Source organism: Benincasa hispida, chromosome 4 (assembly GCF_027475165.1).
Source record: "Benincasa hispida cultivar pf3 chromosome 4, pf3_genome.v1.1, whole genome shotgun sequence".
Lineage (NCBI taxonomy): Eukaryota > Viridiplantae > Streptophyta > Magnoliopsida > Cucurbitales > Cucurbitaceae > Benincasa > Benincasa hispida.
In genome coordinates this window covers 69,824,171-69,842,932 of record NC_143481.1, presented here as the reverse complement: position 1 = coordinate 69,842,932, position 18,762 = coordinate 69,824,171, and the positions used below count along the sequence as shown (strand labels likewise).

The 18,762-nt window shown below is 38.5% G+C and overlaps 2 protein-coding genes across 2 annotated transcripts; both read left to right on the top strand.

Annotated features, from left to right (window-relative positions):
• The first annotated feature begins 3,123 nt into the window (after positions 1-3,123).
• On the top strand, positions 3,124-6,291 carry LOC120075645 (patellin-3-like). Its single transcript, XM_090313000.1, has 4 exons — positions 3,124-4,557; positions 4,713-4,837; positions 5,491-5,641; positions 5,753-6,291. Exons 1-4 carry the CDS (start codon positions 3,508-3,510, stop codon positions 6,005-6,007), a joined length of 1,581 nt encoding a protein of 526 aa, XP_090169126.1. The 5' UTR covers positions 3,124-3,507; the 3' UTR covers positions 6,008-6,291.
• Positions 6,292-17,917: 11,626 nt separating this feature from the next.
• Positions 17,918-18,406, top strand: LOC150036921 (uncharacterized). Its single transcript, XM_090313272.1, has one exon. The coding sequence runs from the start codon at positions 17,918-17,920 to the stop codon at positions 18,404-18,406; it is 489 nt and encodes a 162-aa protein (XP_090169398.1).
• Positions 18,407-18,762: the final 356 nt, after the last annotated feature.

Below are 18,762 nucleotides of genomic sequence, written 5' to 3'. Positions count from 1 at the left end.
TACTTCTTACGGCACAACCCTAGCTCTACTAGGATTAGTAACTCAATAGCACCTAGGGCTATTGCCTATTTATAGCTAGTGAAACACTTAGCCATTCTTTCACACATCACAATCAATGCATAGTAAACATCATATAAGTATGTTCAATAAACATAAGTTGAACAATCATTCATAAAGCTTTTAGAAAACATTTAGAGTCACTCACAGTCTTTGATGTCAACCCTCCAACGCCCAACACCAATATGCATTGAGTACTTAGCCAAATTCTCAAGCTTTAACTTGATTAGGCAGCAACTTCTTCACCATGCGTCCGTCACCATGCATTCATGTCTTGCCTTAGGCATTCAAGCCTTCTATGCATTCAAGTTTCCAGCCCACGCCGACTGACCATTGTATGGAAACCTTTTCACCAATCGCTTAGCTTATGTGCCTAACTTGTGGCACATCAACACATACTCGATGCTTTTACCTAGTGGCACACCTCATGCTGCAGCGTAACCTTGCACCAACTTATCCCATGCATGCAACTCAGCCCTCAACATGTGCGTTCAACATCACCGTCTGGCCCTTCATGCTGCTTGCTTGTTCAACCAAAGCAGTTGCCTGCTTGTTCAAGATTCTAGATTCAACTTACAATTTTAATAATTAATTTTTCAGGCTTTTTCTCAAAAAATTTCCTTCTACAAACTTGCTCTAAAATATCTTAGCAAGCTTATCTTAAAATTTTAGCCTAGAATTACTTATGGTTTGGTCGGAATCCTCAAATAATCAAGACTGGCCCAAGCTTACCTGAGAGCTCGACCTTCAGCAAGATTCTTCACTCTCCAGCTCGATTCCTATGGAATTCCCTTTCGGAAATTCAACCTCAGCAACTAGACACACTCAGGGTTTGAATCAGGTTAAGAGGTTAAGTTAGGTAGTAAGTGGCGACATTAGGCTGGTAACTATTGCAGTCATACTTCTTTCCAGGTTAAGAGAGTAATCTGGGGCGGGGTGTGACACAAGGTAACCTTGGATGTTAATTTATTGTTTGTGGTTAATGCAACTAAAATATCATATATTTTATAGACAATGAATTTGAATAAAATATCATATATTTTATTAAATACACAATGAGTTTGTTCAATAATATTTACAAACTATAGGACTCTATGAGATTTAGGGCATCAACCCCAACATAATAAACATTAAATACACAATTAAAAGTATTTAAACATGATTAACTAGTAAAACAAGTTTAAGGCTTTACAATTTACCTTCCTCTTAGAGAAATTTCGTCCTTGAAATTTGCCCCAAGCTCAGTTAACTGAATAAATGGGGATGCTTTTCACTTGTTCTTCAGCTTCCCATGTGGTTTCTTCTATTCCATGATTTCTCCATAACACTTTAACCAATGTAATAACCTTGTTTCTCAATACTTGCTCTTTTCTGTCTAGAATCTGTATTGGTTCCTTTTCATAAGCTAAATTTTTCTTCAACTATACTGGCTATGTTTGTAAAATATGAGCATGGTCTGGAACGTACTTCCTCAACATAGATACATGGAAAACATCATGTATCCTAGATAACTCTACAAGTAAGACTAATCTGTAAGTTGTTGGTCCAACCCGTTCAACTATCTCATAAGGTCCTATATATCTTAGGCTCAACTTACCTTTTTCTGTCAAATCTGAGTATTCTTTTCCATGGTGATAACTTAAAAAAATACTCGATCTCCAATCTCAAACTCGGGCCCATATGAGTAAGAAACTTAAGATACTCAACGGTGTAGAGGAATTTTTTGAATCGAGTGCATTTCGAGCCTTTAACCATAAACTGTAACCCCTAAACTTTAAACCCTAAATCTTTTATCTCAGTATCGACCTTGGTCAAGATAGCACCAAGACATGCTATCAAAACAATTGCCCAAATATAATACAATTAATAGTCAGGGATAATTAGCATGACCCTTCATCTTAAAGGTGAGAGGTTCGATCCTCCATCCTCACAATTGTACTTGTTAAAAAAACATAATTTGTGTAGAACCATTGAATTATGTATTGTCTCACTCGAAGTTTAATTTTAATAAGAAATATCGTTTGGGTTCGGGTTTGAAGCGGAAGAGGCATCTTCATCGGGGATACTCGGATTGCCCGCCTTAGCCCCAATCCTCTTAAGAGGCATTTAGATTAAGGGAATTGGGATGATAATAAGGTTGGGAATGAGTAAGGGATTGTTTTGTATAAGTTTTGTAGCTTTGGCATGGGAATAAGTTATTCCCATGCATCCATTATACCCATGAATGATTCCCATAAAAAAAAAAAAAAGTTGGGTTTTCTCCATTCTCACTCTCTCTCCTCTTATAATACATTTCTTTATTCTTTTATTTTATATATTATTAAAATTAATTAATCTAAATTATTTGTTATATGAAAGTTAAATTTTATATTCTATAAAATTATAGTGTATGAATTTAGCTACTCTTATTTATTAAATTAATTAGTTTATATATACACATATATATTCATACTTATTTTTCAATAAACTATAAATAACTGATGCAATAAAACTACAAGTTAATTATATTTGTAGTTAGTTAATGATTATTCTGAGTAAAATCATATCAATTTATTTTTTAATAATTATAATTAGTTTATCATGAATTAATTAGAATTTATTAGTTATTTTATTAATTAATACATCATAATTATATAAATTCATCAAATTGATTCTATCAAATTATGTAATCAAATAACTTTAATTATTAATTTCTCATTTTACAAATATTTGTAATTAATAATATTATTTAATTATTAAATAAGAAAATTATTTCAAATGGTAAAACTATTGAAAATATTTACAAGATATAACAAAATTTTAGAATTATCAATGATAGACGATGATAGACACTGGTAGACTTCTATCAGTATCTATCAACGTCTATCATTGATAGTTCTAAAATTTTATTATATTTTGTAAATATTTTGATTAATTTTTCTATATTTGAAAATAGTCCTATCAAAAAATTAATTTTTCTCAAAATTTTAAATTGAATTTATTATTTATCAATTAATCTATTAAAATTTTACACAGTTTTGAAATTAATTTTATAAATTAAATATAAAAATAATTTATTTCCATAAAATTTTTATACAATTTCTACAGCACAACCAAACACATTTTCTACTCCTCTCTCCTCTCCTCTCTCCTCTCCTCTCCTCTCCTCGCACTATGAAATTCATCTTCCAAGCCGGATGTCTTCGATCCCCCACCTATCAATTTTCCGTTCAAAACCGACCCTCATCATGTTAGCCACCGCCACCGCTGCCGCTTCCACTTCTTTGCTTCCTTCCGGCCGGACCCGCTTTCCCCCCCTCTCCTCGTTCTCATTTTCTGCGCTACTTTACCCTTCATCTGTGCCATAGACCTCTGCAGCCGCCTTCCTCACTTCGCCGCAAATTCTTTAACGCCCTCTTTCCCTTTCCAACTCAGTTCCACTTTCGTTTGATTTCTACACCTTAAGTTTTGATGGACGACCGGATCCCGACGGTTCTACCCCTTTCGGACCGCCCACCATCTAGCACTCAGGAAGAAAATCCCCCGCCGCCTCTTGTTGAATCTTTGTCGGCGGTGGCTGATTCTCCTGTTCTACCCGAGAAGGATTCCATTTCACCATCAGAAGTTGTTCTGGAGTCTGTATCATTGGCTACTGCTGAAAACGAACTGGTTTCGTTACCTCCTCCGGCAGCAGTGGTGGAGAAAGAAGAGCCACTGCAGCCACCATGTCGATCAGTAGAACTTGACTCTGTTTCTGTTGAATCTACTAAATTCAATGCAATCGAGGAGCAGAAGATTCCTCAGACTTCGGTTTCTTTCAAGGAGGAAAGTAACAGAGTGGATGATCTTGCAGATCCGGAGAGGAAAGCTCTTCAGGAGCTCAGGCAACTCGTTGAAGAAGGTACGAAGAACCATGTATTCCAATTTGATACCACGCCTCCCAGTCCACCAACAGGAAATTCCAAACTTGAGGAAAATCGAGCAAAGGAAGTCCAGGATTCAAGTTTGCCAGAGAAGAAGCTGTCAATTTGGGGGGTTCCTCTTCTTGAAGATGACAGGACGGATGTGATCCTGCTGAAGTTTTTGAGGGCGAGGGACTTCAAAGTGAGGGATGCATTCATTATGTTTCGAAACACAATTCGGTGGAGGGAGGAGTTTGGTATCGACTCACTCGTGGACGAGAATCTGGGGGATGATTTAGAGAAGGTGGTGTATATGCATGGTTACAGCAGGGAGAGTCATCCAGTGTGTTACAATGTGTTTGGAGAGTTCCAGAACAAGGACTTATATTCAAAAATGTTCTCCGATGAAGAAAAGCGAACCAAGTTCTTGCGTTGGAGGATTCAGTTCCTAGAAAGGAGTATTAGGAAACTTGATTTTCGTCCGGGAGGTATTTCTACTTTGTTTCAGGTTAATGACCTCAAAAACTCCCCTGGCCCTGGTAAGCGAGAGCTTCGACTGGCCACCAAACAGGCAGTTCAGGTGCTTCAGGACAATTATCCTGAATTCGTAGCCAAACAGGTTCATGCATTGTCTTGAATTATTTTCTTCATTGCATATATCTCACCAGAATAATTCTTTGTAGGATGAATGATGTCTACGTGTTTTTATTCTCCAAATATATATACTTAGTTTTGGTTGATGTTTGCTGATTTTATTGAATGGAATCTCACAAGGTATTTATCAACGTTCCTTGGTGGTATCTTGCATTTTATACTATGATCAACCCTTTTCTAACCCAGAGGACCAAAAGCAAATTTATCTTCGCGGGTCCTTCTAGATCCGCCGAGACCCTTTTCAAGTAAGTAAGAAAGAATTTGTTGTAACGACACGGACCTTACTTTGAACAGCATCAGTTCTGTGGCTTGTATATTTGTGTCCTTGAGTTCTAACAAAGAATTTGTTGTATGTATTTATGAAGTGTTTTTCATTAAGTTAAACTCATTTGATAACAATTTCATTGTTGGTAAGTTTATGCATGTTTCTCCCCATGTTTCAATAATGCATTTCACTTTTGTTAAAGCAACATTTGAATTTGAATAAAAGCACACGAAATTTATGCATACAAGTAGGGTTTACAAACTTATTTTTCAAAAGCGAAAAGCTAAGGTCTCGTTTGATAACCATTTGTTTTTTGTTTTTTAAAATTGAGGCTATCAACACTATTTGTACCTCAAATTTCTTCATTTATTATCTATTTTTTACCCATAGTTTAAAAAATCAAGCTAAATTTTGAAAACTAAAAATTGTAGTATTTAAAAACTTGTTTTTGTATTTGGGATGTGGCTATACTTAAGGACGATGCCTATCATCCTAGAAAAATAAGGAGAAAATAGACATAATTTTCAAAAATAAAAAACAAAAAATTTCATTTTTAGCCATGAGTCCTAAATGATTATCAAAGAATTTGAAGGTTTCCTGAGTTGGCTTATGGCTTATGATGTAACCATGCAGATATATTTCTCCCGAACAAGTTCCAATTGAATATGGTGGCTTGAGTGTTGATTATTGTGATTGCAACCCAGATTTCGATGCTTCTGATCAAGCAACGGAAGTCTCAATTAAACCATCAACTAAGCAAACTGTTGAAATTATAATTTATGAGGTGGTGATTGAGAGTCGTGTTATGTCTCTGTTTCATGTTTTATGTTCATTTTATGCAAGCCTTTCTTTACTTTCTATGAATACATGCGTTTGTATGTATCTTGCATTACAGAAGTGCATTATTGCTTGGGAGCTACGTGTTGTGGGATGGGAGGTGAGCTACAGTGCTGAATTTGTGCCTAATACCAAAGAAGCATACACTTTGATAATACAAAAGACAAGAAAAATGGCCGCAACGGATGAACCAGTCATCTCTCAAAGTTTCCAAGTCTGTGAATTGGGAAAGGTGTTATTTACTATTGACAATCCAACCTCGAAGAAGAAGAAGCTCATGTATAGGTTCAAGGTCAAGGTTCCAAGAGAGTGAAGCTTAGTGATTGCAAAAAGGGACAAAAGAAACAAAAGAAACAAGGCTGGGTATATTAGCTCCATCGTTCAATCTTGTTTCTTACTGCTTCTTATGCCCTCGAAATTTTAATATATTTTTTTTCTCACAAATTAAGATCTGTCATCTGTTATTTGGTCATTTTATGTGTTGGTACCGAATTTGTTTCACTCGTTTTTTGTTATTAGAGTTGTAAATTTTGTGGACACTGTGTACAGGTTTGTTTTTGTTTGTTCAAGAGAAATTTAGCTGTTTGAATTTCGTGATTTGATCCGAGCAACTCTAAACAAATTATCCCCATCCAAAGTCGAACCAAATTTTGAATTAAAGTCGTATAGACCCCAAACAAACTGAATCTTAGTGTCCCATTTTTGTTAGTGCTTTAAAGTATTAATAGCGTTGTGTTCAAATCCAATGTCTAACCAACAAGTTAAGATTCAAAGAAGATTTGAAAGAAGTGGTACACATGGATCCATTAAAAAAAATTGTCACAATCTGAATATTTCTTTTTTAAAATAACTTTTCATGTTTTTTTTCTTTTATTATTATTATTATTATTTTTTAATTTTAATTTTAATTTTTCTTTCTTTTTATACCATCTCCCATCTCTTCAAAGTTTCATCTTCTATTTCTTTTTTTTTTTTTGTGAGAAGTTTATTTTTTAGATAGATTATTTTGAGTGCTGAAATTCTGTACCCCTATAATGTTATTTATGATAGTTTTAGATAAATTATTTTGAGTGCTTAAATTTAGTTTCAGAAAAAAGTTTTAAGTTTTATTAGTATTGTTATATTGTATTGTATTAATTTTTCGTTGACATGTTGACATTTAGATCGGTATTTCTAAATTTTCGTGGATTCGATATCGATATTTTTATTATATCATAGAAATTTTTTTGGAACATAATAATTAAATAACAAAACGTCACTAACGTAAATATAACATAAATAATAGGCTTGTTAACTTGTTTAAAGGTCAGAAAATGTTTATGCACTAATTTAAATTTAATTATTATTTTTTTTGTTTTTATAATTTGTTTAAAAATATCCATCAAAATTGAAATTGTATCGATATTTCTATCGAAATTTTCATAAAATTAAGGCTTTGATATTTTCGTCGACATCGACATTTTAAACCTTAGTTATATGACCTGCCATAAATCTAAGAATGGTTTTTGAGAAATCTTTCATCTAGTCAAAATCCACCTATAGTTGAAGCTAATATTTTTCGATCTAGTTCACTCTGTCAACTATAGTTCTCCAATTAGATAGTTATACTTCTTTTTTCAATAGTTATCTTGGTGAAGATGAGTATAAAAAGGGATGTTTGGGGTACTAAGTTTGTTATTATAGACTGTGGGTTATAATAATTTATAGATTATACTAGTGTATATTTAGGGTGCAGATATCTTAGTTTGGATCATAATAATCTATGTGTGAGTACATATTATTTTAGTATGTGTAGGAAATAGTAAACATTATAACAAATAAAGAAAGAGAGAGTGAGTATGTGACACCCCAAGGATTTATGCATATTTATGTGAAAAAAAAAGAAAAGTTCTTTTTTCTTTTTTTCTCTTCTTCTTCCTCCTTCCAGCCTCGCATTTCCCCTTCATTGTGCGTCTCCGACGCCACCTCCTCGTGCCTGCTGCCCAGCGTGTCTCACCATCGTCCGCCGCTCAATCGTGGGTCTTCAGCCGCGCAAGTTTCCAGTCGTTCCAGCCGTGCTCGTCTTCACCGTCGACCAAGCCCGAAGCCCCCGAACACTGAAACCGCTAAAGTTGTGAGACGCTCGTCTTCACCGTCGACCCGAAACGGCGATCGAACAGCTGAAGCCGCGACTTGGAGCTGCGTCGCTCTCTCTCTCGGCCACGCTGTCCTCTCCGCCCCCCTGTTGCGGTAAGCTTTGGTTCCCTTTTTGGCATCCCATTGTCATTTGGGATTCTTAGGCCTAAGCTAACCTTCACCTATGGAGTTTTTGGTTGGTTCAACGTGTGGTGGTGAAGGAAGTTTTCGAGCGGAGTAAGGGTTCGTTTCGGGACAGTTCGTTATCCCGAGGTAAGTGGTTTACTGTCGATTTTGATAAGCCTGCTGAAAAATTCTTATGTCATTGTATGTAACTGTGATAAAATTTGATGTATGGGTAACTGTGCTGAAGTTGATATATGAGAATACTGTGGTAAAGTTGGATGTATGAGTAGACTGTGATAAAATTTGATGTATGGGTAATTGTGCTGAAGTTGATGTATGAGAATACTGTGGTAAAGTTTGATGTATGAGTAGACTGTGATAAGGTTGATGTATGAGTAGACTGGGATAAGGTTGATGTATGAGTATTTGATGTATGAATAGACTATGATAAAGTTGATGTATGGGTAACTGTGATAAACTTTGATGTTGATTCTGATTGCATGCTTATGTCTGTCTGAGGTTTTAATTACTGTTAGTTCCAGGATTCATGATTGTATGCTTATGTCCATATGGGATTTTAGTGACTATTAGTGTTACCATTGGGTTATGCACATCGCATGTTGTGAGTCTTCGGGCCCACACCTTATGCTTATGTATGGTGTCCTTTTTGGGATCACAATTTGTATTTATGCCTGTGACCTTTGTGTCACTATTTATGAAAGCGTGCATTCGGGTTCGCCCCTTATGTCTATGCCTATGCTTATGCCTATGATGCCCTTGTGCATTTTGGTCCAATGGAAAGACTAACAGATCACTGAATGGGCCCAGTAGTGGGCCGCTTACTGAGTATACTTTCATACTCACCCTTTTTCTTTTCCTATTTTTAAGGTAACGGTAATGATAGACCGGCGCATGACAAGAGAGATCCATGACCTGACCATTAGGACGACTTACTGCTTCCGCACTTAATATCATGTTTTGGAGTCTGGTTTAGGAGTTAGGTGTTTTAAACACTCATGCAAAATTCATGAATTTTATTAATTGACTATTTAATTGCTTTTCATTTTAAAGTTGGGTTTAAGGGTACCTCGAACGGTAAATTTTTATTTTATTTTATTTTTGTTTTAGTTTATTTATTATTATTTAATTTTGTATTCTTCTCTTTGCTCATTTGAGCACTATTAAATAAAATTTTGGCTCTTTTATTTGATTGTTTAGAAAAAAATGTACGGTTAAGCCTATGCATGCATGAAGTAGCGTTCTAGACATAAGTAGGAAAATAGGGTCATTACAGTTGGTATCAGAGCCTAAGTTTTAGGTTATGTAGACTGACTTACATCGTGAGTCCAATATGTTCTTTATGGCCACAAATAGATCTTTCGTTATCGCCAGGTATGTTGTTTAAAATCCCTTAGGGAAATATATATGAAATCTTACCTGTTGTGCAGTCGTGATGGTTTACCCTGCTAGCATGTATTAAATCGTCGCGTGTGGTCACTAGGTATAGCACCACCAACTAGAGAAAGGGGTAGTCGAGGCAAGAAAGTAGTTGGGGAGCGGTACCCTGACCTACAAGAACTCGAGGTGCAGAGCTAAGAGGTGCGGGACCCGCCACTTCGTGACCCCTCTGGGTCAACTTGGCAGAAGGTTAGACCAAGAAGCAGGCCTCGAGCTTCATCTGTGCCCCCGTCAGGACCGTCATTCTTAGAAATTCTAGTAGAATATACGACTATGGCTGCAGCTATTGGGAACGTCGTCACTCAGGCCGTGGTAGGACAGTTAAGAGGCATGGTGGCCAAGCAAATAGCCCAGCATGCACAGTCACAGCAGGCGCCATCTTTGTCAGTCTTGTTACCACAAGTTCAGAATCAAGATAGGGCCACGAGTCGGACCGTGGCAGACACTTCTTTGGAAGTTGGATACCGACGAGATTTCAAGAAGTATGATCCCCCGATGTTTAATGGGTCTCTGAAAGACCCCACAAATGCCGAATTGTGGTTGTCCACTGTTGAGGGGATCTTTCAGTACATGAGGTGTCCAGAGGAGCAGAAGCTGTAGTGTGCCACTTTCGTTCTCATCGACAATTCCAAGCGCTGGTGGCGCTCGACTGAGAGAATGATAGAAGCCAGTGGAGGCCAAGCCACGTGAGATTAGTTCAAGGAGCGGTTTTATGAGAAGTACTTCTTTTCTCATGTGAGGTACAACAAGCAGGCTGAGTTCATGAACTTGAAGCAGGGGACCATGATAGTAGAAGAGTATAAGGAGGAGTTTGACAAATTGTTTTGCTTCGCCCCTGATCTAGTGTTTACCAAAGCAAAGAGGGCGGAAAGGTTTGTGCAAGGACTCCGAGACGGGGTGCGAGGCATTGTGCAAGCTCTGGAGCCTCCCACCTACGCCGCAGCCTTTCGAGCGGCAGGACGCGTGGGTTGTCCTTTAGGGATAGAGTTCCTGAAGTCCCTAACGGAGGTACGAGCCCCCGGCCAGAAGAAGAAAGTTGAACAGAAAGCTCCAAGACCTCCGCAGAAGGTCCAGAGTACAAGCAGGTCAGTAGGACATGCCAACGACAGGCTAATACTTCAGGAGGAGTTTGAAGTGAAAGACTGGTGTGCAAGTCATATGGGAAGCGTCATTGAGGACACTGTCTGATTGGCACATGGATTTGTTTCAGATGTAAGCAGATAGGGCATACCGCAGACCAATGCCCTAGTAGTGGTTCCGAAAGTGCGGGGGGTTAGCCCCCGCGTTCGCATCAGGGTAGTTCAAACCGATAGCAGCAACAGGGTCAGGTCTATGCCACCAATCGCCGGGAAGCTGAGCACTCGGGAACAATGATGACAGGTACGCTCCAATATTAGGGCACTATGCCTTGGCATTGTTTGACTCTGGCTCGTCCCACTCTTTCATTTCTTCGTTGTTCGTAAAGCATTCCATGCTAGTTTTGGAACCCTTGGGTTATGTTTTATCAGTGTCTACACGTCAGGAAAAATTATGATAGCAAGTGAAAAGATAAAAGCGTGTCAATTGGAAATAACGAACCACACCCTTGATGTGAATCTGACAGTATTAGACATGTGTGACTTTGATGTAATTTTGGGTATGGATTGGTTGGCTGCCAACCATGCTAGTATAGATTGTTCTCGTAAGGAGGTGAATTTTAACCCCCCTAGAGAAGCCAGTTTTATGTTCAAAGGGGCCGGGACGGTAGTTTTACCCAAAGTGATTTCAGCAGTAAAGGCCAAGAGATTGATTAACCAAGGTGTCTGGAGTATCTTGGCTAGCGTAGTTGACACAAGAGAAATCGAGGTTGCATTAACCTTTGAGCCAGTTGTGAGAGATTATCCTGATGTATTTCCTAAAGAACTTCCAGGATTGCCTTCACCAAGGGAGCTTGATTTTACGATCGAACTGGAGCTAGGCACTATTCCTATATCCAAAGCTCCGTATAGAATGACTCCGGCCGAATTGAAAGAACTAAAGGTTCAATTGTAGGAACTGCTTGATAAAGGGTTCATATGACCCAGTGTTTCTCCGTGGGGTGCACCAGTGTTTTTTGTGAAGAAAAAGGATGGGTCGTTACGTTTATGCATAGGCTACAGGGAGTTGAATAAGGTGACCATCAAGAATAAATACCCGCTTCCTAGAATCGATGACCTGTTTGACTAGCTACAAGGTGCTACTGTATTTTCCAAGATTGACCTATGTTCAGGTTACCATCAGCTGAGGATCAGGGACAATGATATCCCGAAGACTGCGTTCCGATCCAGATACGGGCATTACGAGTTCATTATGATGTCTTTTGGTCTGACAAATGCTCCGGCGGTATTCATGGATTTGATGAACCGGGTGTTTAGGGACTTCCTAGACACCTTTGTAATCGTTTTCATTGATTACATTTTGGTCTACTCCAAGACAGAGGCAGAACACGAGGAACATCTTAGGAAGGTCCTAGGAACGCTGAGGGAAAACAAATTGTATGTAAAGTTTTCTAAGTGCGAGTTATGGCTACGGAAGGTGTCTTTCCTTGGGATGTGGTGTCGAAGGACGGGGTTTTAGTGGATCCAGCTATGATTGAGGTCGTTACCAATTGGCCCTGCCCTACAACAGCCAGTGAGGTGCGTAGCTTCCTGGGATTGGCTGGGTACTATCGTAGGTTTATAGAGAATTTCTCTAGCATGGCCACACCGTTGACTCAGCTAACCTAGAAGGGAGCTTAGTTTGTGTGGAGCAAAGCTTGTGAGGACAATTTTTAGGACCTCAAGCAGAGGTTGGTTTCAGCCCTGGTTCTCACCATACCAGACGACTTCGGGAACTTCGTGATCTACAGTGATGCTTTTAAGAAGGGTTTGGGTTGCGTGCTTATGCAACATGGTAGGGTGGTCGCTTATGCCTCCTGCTAGTTGAAAAACCATGAGTGCAACTATCCTACCCATGACTTGGAATTGGCAGCGGTAGTGTTTGCCCTGAAGATCTAGAGGCACTACTTGTATGGGGGAAAAGATCCAAGTTTTCACCGACCACAAGAGTCTGAAATACTTCTTCACCCAGAAAGAGTTAAATATGAGGTACCGCAGGTTAGGGGTGATCATCGGTCGGCCGGAGTCGGGTTTTCGACCAAACCGACCCCGAACCGACCAGGATTGGTTTGGACTATATTCAAACCGGCCCCGGCCGGCGAATGAGCTAAAAAACAACCAGCTAATCGGTCGGTCGGTTGGTTTTTGTCGGGTTAGAACTTTTTTTTTTTGGTTTTTTGGTTTTTCCTTTTTTCTTCCTTTAAAAGAAATTATATTTATTTATTAAAATTCTAAGAAAAATTGCAATTATAAATTATAAATCGTTATAAATTTTTTTGGCTATTAGGTAGAAGTCGACAAGTCGTTATAAATAGCAATTTTTAATAATAAAAAAAACCAACTATTTATTAACTTCCTTATCAATCATGTTTAGTTTTCTCTTTTAATTTGTGATTGTGAGTCAAAATTCAAGATACTATTTCACATTTTATTTTTTTAATACTTATGGAATAGAGCTAGCCTAGAGGTATTAAAAATAAAATATGAGCGAATGATTTGATTTGACAACCCTTAATATTTAAAAATTAACGTGTACATTGTTTGAGATTGTGTTACTGCTCGCTTCACTTAATTGCTTATAGAACCTTTAATACATATTTCATATATAATTGAAAACAAAACTAATATGAGAGTCGAGAGTCACATGACACATAGTCACACTCACATACAATATAATTGAAAGCAAAACAAAACTAATATAATTGAAAACAAACATTTAATATATATGTCATAAATAGAAATATCACATGACACATAGTCACACTCACATGTCACATGACACATACAATACAATCAAACTAGAAAATAGAAATTCCAACATAGAGTCAATTGTCAAATACAAGCCAATTACAATAAAACATAAAGTCAATTGTCCAATACAACCCAATTACAATAAAATCAAATGATAAATACTTAATTGTTAACGGACAACTTCGCAAAATCTAGAAGGTCTTGAATGTCTTTTTCATTGTCCATAACCCCTCTGGATCCTATATAATTAAGATCAAGAAGAGAAAGACAACCTCATTAAGATTTTAATCTAACAAGTTACTACTACAAAATACAAATGATGAATAAATATCTTCTTCAAATAATGAAGCTTCTTCCATGTCATGCTGAACTTTAAGATCTATTGGATCAGAATTTAGCCAATTTTGAATATAAATGAGAACCTCCACTGTTTTTGGAGCCAATGAACAACATGATGAATCAACAACACGTCTTCCTGTACTAAAAGCCAACTCACACGCTATAGTAGATACTAGAATTGCCAAAATATCTCTAACAATACGACTAAGAACCTCAAACCGATGACTGTTCCTCTTCCACCATTGAAGTATATCAAAATCACCTTCATTCTTAACATTCGCTTCCAACAAATAAATATCAATCTCTGACCCCTGTTCGAAAGGTGTAGTCTTATCACCTTCAAAATCAAGATCAATTGTATCATAGACAAAGTCTTCACCCATCTTTTCAGTTAGATCACAATCAATCATGGTCTCCGAGGCTGTGACATTTGGTGTATTAGTAGAAGTACTACCACTCCCACTCCCACTCTGAGTATGAGTAATACTGTACTCATGAAAGAGACGTCTACAACATTGTTCCACTACATTTCCTATAGATTTGGCAACCTTTGGGCCAAAAAAATTTTTAAGACAAAAAGATACGAACCTTAGCTTTTTTCGAGGATCTAGCACAATAGAAACATACAACAATAGATTATTTTTTTCATTGTTCCCCCAATACTTCTCAAATTTGGCCTTCATGCTATTGGCCATTCAAACTAGCATTGCATTTGCACTACCAGCATTCAAACGTATACAATTCTGAACCACTGTAATCTGATGAAAAACCATATTCGAAATGGTGTACAAAGACCTTGAAATTTTCAATGTCACATCATAAAAGACCTTTAAAAACCTAATCAACATCTTAGCATTTGTCCAATCTTCCTTATTTGGTGACAAATCGTGTCTATAAGAAGCATCTTCATCTTCTAATCTATCAAAAGCCTTTTCAAACTTTACAGCTGCATCAAGCATCAAATATGTAGAGTTCTATCTAGTGGGAACATCAAGACACACATAACTCTTACAAGAAATTTTTTTCAATTTCAATGCACTTTTTAAATTTCAAAAAACGTGCAGGAGAAGATCTTATAAACCGTACAGCATATCGAATCCTTTCAATGCAATCATTATGTTCCTTAAAAGCATCACATACTATGAGATTTAATATATAAGCACAACAACGAACATGCAAAAATTCTCCACCAAACAATAATCCCTTATTGAATCTTTTCAAAAGATAAGCAATGGCAGTATCATTCGAGCTTGCATTATCAACAGTCAAAGTCATTACCCTTTCAATGCCCCAATCCTTCAAATTCTTTTCGATGGTTTTACCAATAGTATCGCCTTTATGATTCTCAATTGGACAAAAACTAAGTATTCTTTTATGTAATCTCCAATCAGAATCTATGAAATGGGCAGTTAGGATCATGTAATTTATATTTTGTCCCGATGTCCAACAATCCGTAGTGAGAGAAACTCTATACTTCCTATTCACAAACATGTCTTTGAAATGCTTTTTCTCATTAACATACAACTTAAGCACATCTCTAGCCATAGTAAACCGAGACGGAACAACAAATCTAGGTTGACTTGCACATGTTAATCTATCGACAAATTTCTTAAATCCTTTACCTTCCATAAACTTGAATGGAAATTCGTCAATAATTACCATTTCCACCAACGCTTCCTGAAAACTCTCTAAACTATATGACTCACATACAAGTTGTGACATATTATCCCCAACATTGTCTTTGGCTTTAGTTTTGAAAGATAATGTCATTTGGGTTGGATCTCTCTTTTTTTGGTAAGGGTATTTTTTACAATTTTCCAGATGATTCTTCATAGTCCCAGTACCATTACGTTTGGAATGACATGATAGATAACTCCATAGTACTTACATTGAGCATGAGGGTCATTAGGATCACCTTTTAGCTTATCAAAATGATCCCAAACCATGGATTTTTTCACCGCCTTCCTTCTTTTCGGTGGATTTGGAACGTCTGATGTCTCATTTGCTGAATCAACATTAATGATATTTGTATTGGCATCCATTCCTTCTGCATCTCGTTCATTTTTTGATGCATCAGTTGTAGTTCCATCGAACTCCATATCCATTGAAGCCATGTAACTGAACCACAATATGACAAACATCACTCATCAGTATCACACAATTCACAAAAATTCAAAGGATTTCAGCTTTACATAAGCATCAGTTCTATGCCAAATATATATAAATTTTTTTATCATCATTTTCACTACACTAGATGCGCTAATTGGATAATTAATCATTGAAATGCAATATGTATTTGCACACACATGCACATACATACATTTAGATTTGTTCAGGTCGACATCCACTAATTTGTTATATTATTTTGACATATTTTCTAGACAAAATTGTCTTTTTGGTTCTCAGTCTTAAAAATAATAATAATAATAATTATTTAGTGTTGGCATATGACTCCAAAAATTTGTTCATATAGACATCAACTCATCTAATATGTATTGCAAATCGATAATGAAAACGGACCTACAGTTGCAAATCGAAAACGGACCTCGGGTTGAAAATCGAAAACGAGCAACTGAGCAAGGAAGGCACAAAACACTGTTTTAAAAATAGTGTGTATATTGAAACGAGCAGTCCTGAAGAAGATGAGCTGTGGAGACTTAGAGTCATGGACTCAGGACTGGACGGTGTGCCTGCAGCAGTGATTGCGAAGAGGAACGAAAGAAGACGAGCGGTCCGGAGCAGCAAAGAGGAATGGAAGACCTGTGGAGACTTGGAAACTTGGAGTCGTGGACTAGAGGCAAGGAACGATTTTTGTGGTGCGATTCGAGTAGGGGCGGGCGACTGCGAGTGTGAATTGAAGGCAAGGAATGAAAAAATAAACCCTAGGTGAGAGAGGCGACAACACTGAACTGATTATATATTAAATAATTTTTTTAATTCATGAAGTCGGTCGGGTAGGGTCGAAACCCGACCTGTTGGGTGTCCAACTTATAGCAACAGTCGGCGGTTCCCTCCCAAACCGACCCCGCCCGATTTTTGATGGATTTCTGACCGGTCGACCCTATTTTGGCCGGTTTTGGTTGGTCGTGTCGGTTTATCGACCTACCATGCTCGCCCCTAGCGCAAGTGGCTCGAGTTAGTAAAGGATTACGACTACGAGATCCTCTACCACCCAGGTAAGGTGAATGTGGTAGCCGATGCCCTCAGTCGAAAGGTCGCTCATTCGGCCGTCTTGATAACTAAACAGGCTCAGTTGTGTAAAGATCTGGAGCGAGCAGAGATCGCGGTGGCAGTGGGGGAAGTCACTTCATAGCTAGCTCAGTTGACAGTGCAACCAACCTTGAGGCAGAGGATTATTGTTGCACAGCAGGGTGATCCCGACCTGGTTCAGAAATGTTGTCAGGTAGGGTTGGGTCAGAAAAGTGAATTTTCTGTGTCGGTGGACAAGGGTCTTTTGTATCAGGGATGGTTATGTGTCCCAGCAGATGATGGCCTGAAAGGGGAACTGTTGGTAGAAGCTCACAACTCTCCGTTTTTGATGCACCCAGGTAGTACCAAAATGTACCAAGATGTGAATTGGTATTACTGGTGGCCCAATATGAAAAGGGAGATAGCTAACTATGTCAGTAGATGTTTAGTTTGTCAGCAGATGAAGGCCCCGAGGCAGAAGATAGCAGGCTTGCTACAACCATTGGATGTGCCAGAATGGAAATGGGAGAGCGTGGCCATGGATTTCATCACGGGTTTTCCCAAGACAACGAAGGGTTTCTCAGTGAATTGGGTCGTGATAGAAAAATTCACCAAGGTGGCACATTTTATTCCAAGAAAGCCCACGTACGTAGTGAGTAAGTGGGCTCAGCTTTATATGAAGAAGATAGTAAGATTGCATGGTGTGCCAGTATCAATTGTGTCCGACAGGGACCCTCGTTTCACCTCTAGTTTTTGGAAGAGCCTCCAGGCAGCTTTAGGGTCGTGATTGAACTTCAGTACAACTATTCACCCCCAATCTGATGGGCAAACAGAACGTTTAAATTAGACGTTGGAGGACATGTTGCGCGCTCGTGTGTTGGAATTCTCAGGGGGTTAGAACTCCCACTTGCATTTGGCAGAGTTTGCTTATAATAATAGCTATCAGGCTACCATTGGCATGTCGCCGTTTGAAGCTCTTTACAGTAGAGGTTCTTATTTTTTTGATTCGGGCCCACGAGAGTTGTTTGTTGTAGGTCTCCTTTTGCTGGGGAGAGGTTGGGGAGAGGAAACTGGTGGGAACTGAGTTAGTGGAGTTGACAAATGAAGCTATGCAGAAGATCAGGGCTAGAATGCTAGTAGCGCAAAGTAGACAGAAAAGTTACGCAGATGTTAGACGTAAAGATCTGGAGTTCGAAGTAGGTGACAAAAAGTTCCTGAAAATGGCGCCGATGAAGGGTGTCCTGAGATTCGGGAAGAAGGGTAAGCTAAGTCCGCATTTTGTAGGGCCATTCGAGATCTTGGAGCAGGTCGGCTCTGTGGCTTACCGTTTGGCCTTGCCACCATTTCTCTTCGCGGTCCATAATGTCTTTCATGTCTCCATGCTGAGGAAGTATCTAACGAACCCGTCTCATGTGGTGGACTTTGAGCCCTTGCCGCTGAATGAAAACTTGAGTTACGAGGAGAAGCCTGCGCAAATTGTGGCCAGGGAGCTGAATGTTTTGCATAGCAAGGAGGTGCCACTGGTGAAGGTTCTGTGGCAGAACCATCAGTTTGAGGAAGCAACTTGGGAGCGAGAGGACGAGATGAGAGCACTGCATCCAGAGCTCTTCCAGGATTAGAATTTTCAAGGCCGAAAGTTTATGAAGGGGGGAAGAGTGTGACACCCCAGGGATTTATGCATATTTATGTTTATAAAAAAAAAGGAAAAAAAAAAGGGAAAGGAAAAAAAAGGGGGGGAGGGGGGGGTTAATAGTTAATTTTGGAAAAGGAGAAGGGAATTAGGGTTATAAATGAGTTTTGGGGGCCTCGGGTTACGTGAAAAAGGAAAAAAAAAGAATTTTTTTTTTCTTTTTTTCTCTTTTTCTTCCTCCTTCCAGCCTCGCATTTTCCCTTCACTGTGCGTCTCTGCCGCCGCCTGCTCGTGCCTGCTGCCCAGCGCATCTCATCGTCGTCCGTCGCTCGATCGTGGATCTCC